Genomic DNA, 4585 nt, shown 5'->3' with positions numbered 1-4585 from the left:
GGTGGTGGACACTGCCCTGCGCCTGCGGGCCCTGCTTGACTTCAAGGATGAGGATGGGAACAAGTTTGTGGCAGGAGACGAGTGGCTCTTCGAGGGTCCTGGTGAGCAGGGGGGGGCATCTCCTTCTGGGGACACTGTGGAGGACCCGTGGGCTGACAGTGCCACCTGCCCACAGGCACCTACATCCCCCGCAAGGAGGTGGAGGTGGCCGAGACGCTGCAGGCCACTGTCATTGGGCACAACCAGGCCATCCACCTGCGAGCACGCAAGGAGTGCCTCGACCGCTATGGCACCCGCCGCGTCACAGGTAGCACCTGGTGACACCCTGGTGGCCTCCCAGGTTCAGCCCTCTCTCGGTGGCCTTGGTGTCAGCTGGCATGACATCACCCTGTACCATTGGTGCTACCCCTCAGCACCCAAGGGACACCTTTGATGCCAAAACACTCGAGGGACACCCTGTGCCACCCCACCCCATACCCCTGGGACCCTTTTGTCACCCTCTAGCACCCATGGGAGCTCAATCTCATCTGACAGCACCCCTGGGGCCTCCAGCATGCCCACCCCATTCCCTGGGACTCCTGGCACCCTATCCTACCCTACAGCATTCCCAGGACCCCTGTCCCATCCCTCAGTGCCCCTGGGATCCATCTCACCCCCCATGAAGCCCCTCCTACCCCACAGCATCCCTGGGATCCCTCATGTTCCCATCCCACACCCCTCCATATCCTCCCTCCCACCTCTCAGCACCCCCAGGATCCCTGTCTGATCGTCCTCCCCGCTCCTCTGGGATCCCCAGCTACCCCATCCCAGCCTCCATAAACTCTCTCCCACTCCGTAGCACCCCTGGGATCCCCAACTTACCCATCCTACCCCCCATAAACCCCATCCCACCCTGCAGCACCCCTGGGACTCCATCTTATCCCCCAGCACCCATAGGACTGTCAGAACCACCAGTACCTCCAGGACTCCCATCCCAGCACCCTTAGGATCTTCCCATCCCACTCTTAGGACCTCCCAACACCCTCAGGGCTGCCACCCACCCATAGGACCCCTTGTCCCCAGCACCCCTAGGATGCTTGAGATCCACAGGACCCTCAGCACCCCTAGGACCTCCGTGGCACCCCATGCTGCATATTCCCCAGTACTCTCATGACCCATGTCCCACCCCAGCACCCCTGGGACTCCTGGGCCCTTCACCCCCACAAGCACCCCAGTGTCCTCAGCTCCTCCAGCACCCATCACCCCTGCTCCCAGGTGAGGAGTGGCTGGTGAAGCAGGTGGGTGCCTACCTGCCCGGTGTCTACGAGGAGGTGGTGGATGTTGTGGATGCCTACATCCTCACAGACAAGGTACTGTGCATCCTAACCCTCACCTCCTTGGTGCCCATGGGTGATGAGGCCCTTCTTGAGTTGGGTTTGGGGGTCCTGTGTCCCTATCCCCCTGCACCCATGGGTGACTGGAACCCTCCAGGATGGGTGAAGGCCCCCATCTCCCCCTGATCCACCGCAACCCTGACCCCTTGCACACATGGGAGACAAGGACCTTCCAGAGGGGCCTGGGGATCCCTCCAAGCCACCGTGTTCCCTTGCACCCATGAGTGACCAGGACTCTCCAGGAGGTCCCATTCCTTTCACCTGTGGTGTCCCTGTTCCCCCTGCCTCAGTGGATGATAAAACCCTTCCTGTTTCCCTGCAGCCCACCATGACCCCTTTCCTCCTGCACCCATGGGTGATGAGGACTCCCTGGGATAGGTTTGGGTGTCCTGTGCCTTGCTGCACCCATGGGGGATAAGGATGCCCAGGATGAGTGTGTTAGTTCTCTTGCACTCATGGGTCGCAGAGAGCCTTCGAGACTGGTTTGGGAGTCCCTTGTCCCCATTCCCCTGCACCCATGGGTGACGAGGACCCTCCAGGATGGATGTGGGGTACCATCACCCTCCAACACATCACATCCCTGTCCCACCTGTACCCACAGGTGATGAGGTCCCTCAGGGGCAGGTTCGGGGTTCCATCACTCTATCTCCTGTGGTGTGACAAGGCCTGTTGGGGCCAGCTTGGCATGTCCCATCACCCACCATGTCCTCATGTGTACCCCCACTGCAGAAAGCCCTACACCTGCGGGCAACACGGACCTTTGAGGATGAGGAGGGCCAGGTGCGGCGCACGGGTGAGGAGTGGCTGGTGACCCAGGCACAGAGCGAGGCCTACATCCCGGAGGTGTTCGAGGAGGTGGTGGCCGAAGTGGCGGTGACAACGCTGGGCCCCCGGCAGTACTGTGTGGTGCTCGACCCTGTGGGGCCCAATGGGCAGCCCCAGCTGGGCCAGCAGTGTGTTGTCAAGGTGGGCACCCAAGGGTGGCTCCAAGGGACCTAATGTAGCCTTAGCTTTCCCGTAGGTATCAAAGGTGGTCCTGAGGGACCCTAAGATATGTGATGTACTGCTGTTGTGTCACCGGCAGACCCTAAGGTGGCACCAAGGGAGCCTCATGTATGCATAGGTGTCCTCAAAAGTCTCAAAGGTGGCCCCAAGGGATGCCAATGTACCCTTGAGGTGTCCCTGAGAGTCCCTAAGGCATCCCTGAGGGATCCCAACATACCTTTGAGGTGTCCCCAAGGGTCCCTAAGGTGACCTGAGTGCCCCAGGAACCACAGGTGGCCCTGACATACCCAAATGCATCCCCAGAGGTTGCAAAGGTGGGTCAAGGGAACTCAAGACACCTACATTAGCCCTGATGTCTTGCTGAGGGACCTTAAGCTTCCATAGGGACCCATGGGTGGGCCACCAGGAACCAGAAGTTGACCTTGACATACCTGTAGATATCCCTGAAGGTCTTGAAGGTGGCTCACAGGGACCATAAAACATCTTTGAGGGACCCTCATGCACCAGTGCCCCTGCCCTGTGTTCCACCATGTCCTGATGTCCTTCCCCCCAATCCCACCATGTGCCCATGTCCCTACTTCATGTCCCACCATATCCCCATGCCCCTGCCACATGTCCCTACTGCTTTGCCATATCCCTGTCCTGCTGATGACGTACCCATGTCCCCAGGGGGAGAAATCCTTCTTTCTGCAGCCGGGTGAGCGACTCCAGGCTGGCATCCAAGATGTCTATGTGCTCTCTGAGGATGAGGGGCTGCTGCTCCAGGCGCTCCAGACCATCAAGGACACCAATGAGGTGGCCCTGGGCAGGTTCAGGATCCCCTGGGGGCATCTGGGAGAAACTGGAGCGGGTCCAGGGAGCCTGGGATGACTGAGGCAACCAAGAGTAGTTGGGGGACAAAGGGGATAACCAGGGGGGACCCAGGAGTGGTTGGGGGTCATGGGGGACAATCAGGGTACCTGGGGACAGTTGGGGTACATGAGGGACTCCTGGGGGATAATGGAGGCCCCAGGGTACACGTAGGGGGACTCCTGTCCTCATCCCTGTGTCCCCAAGACAGGTGGGTAGCAGAGGGCCATGGAAGGAGTTCCTCCCGCACTGTCCCTGAGCTGAGGTTCTGTGGAGAGGGTGTCCCTGTCTCCATGTCTTCAGGCCAACGGGTGGCAGAGGGCCGTGACGGAATGTCTGTGTCCCTGTATCCCCATGTTGCCATCCAGGGGGTCGTAGGTGTCCCTGTGTCCCCAGGCTGGTCGCTGATACCATCCCTGCATTCCCAGGAGGGGACGGAGGTGATGCGGCGCGCGGGTGACCGCTGGCTGGCCCGGGGCCCCCTCGAGTACGTGCCACCAGCTGAGGTGGCCGTGTTGGAGCGACGCCGGGCTGTGGCCCTTGCTGACAATGAGGGCATCTACGTGCGTGACATCCGCACTGGCAAGGTACCTGCCACAGCTCCCTATAGCTCCCCTGGAGCTCCTTGTAGCGCCCTGTAACTCCCTGTTGGCCCTTATAACTTCCCATAGCTCCTTTATAGCTTCCTCGGTGGCTCCCCATAGCCCCATTACTGCTCCCTGTAGCTCCCCCACAGTTCCCCATAGCCTCCTATAGACTTCTAGAGCTCCCCTACAGCCTTCTGTAGCTCTCTATAGACCACCGATAGCTCCTCATAGACCCCCTAAACCCCTACAGCTCACCCATAGAACTTTATAGCATCCTGCAACCCCCTAAACCCCTGTAGCTCTCCCATAACCCCTATAGCTCCCCAAATCCCACTGTGGCCCCCTATAGCTTCCCATAATGTGAAAACCCCCCATGGTTCCCCATAATCCCTGTAGCCCAACTTAATTGTACAAGCCCCTATAGCCTCCCATAACCCCCTATGGCCCCCCAGCCCCTTCCCCAGTCCCCCCAGTCCCCCTGCCAGTATTCCACAGTCCCCTAGTGCCCCCCATAACCCCTCCCAGTGCACCCAGTAACTGTATACCCTATCTCAGTATCCGCCCCACTGCCTCCCAGTGCTCCCAGTATTCCATGTATCTCATCCCAGTGCCCCCAAACACAGTCCCAGTCTCCCAGCCCCCCTCTCAGTGCCCCCAGATACACCCCCACCTCATCCCAGTGCTCCCAGTGCACCATACACCTGCTCCCAGTGCCACCAAACCCCATCCCAGTTCCCCCAAACCCTCCCAGTATCCCCAGTACTCCTCCAC

At 60.1% G+C, this 4585-nt stretch overlaps 1 protein-coding gene across 1 annotated transcript in view; it reads left to right on the top strand.

Annotated features, from left to right (window-relative positions):
* The window catches only part of MVP (major vault protein), a gene marked incomplete at its 3' end in the record, with an annotated part of 10019 nt that overhangs the window by 2051 nt on the left and 3383 nt on the right, over positions 1-4585 (top strand). Inside the window, 6 exon segments of the mRNA XM_010288327.1 lie at positions 47-101; positions 176-307; positions 1255-1349; positions 2103-2339; positions 3048-3173; positions 3659-3814. Coding sequence (XP_010286629.1) covers positions 47-101; positions 176-307; positions 1255-1349; positions 2103-2339; positions 3048-3173; positions 3659-3814 — 801 coding nt within the window.

The sequence above is a fragment of the Phaethon lepturus genome, unplaced genomic scaffold, assembly GCF_000687285.1.
Source record: "Phaethon lepturus isolate BGI_N335 unplaced genomic scaffold, ASM68728v1 scaffold19550, whole genome shotgun sequence".
In the NCBI taxonomy this organism is placed as follows: domain Eukaryota; kingdom Metazoa; phylum Chordata; class Aves; order Phaethontiformes; family Phaethontidae; genus Phaethon; species Phaethon lepturus.
The sequence above is the reverse complement of the archived record's forward strand: the minus strand, read 5'-3'. Positions and strand labels throughout refer to the sequence as shown.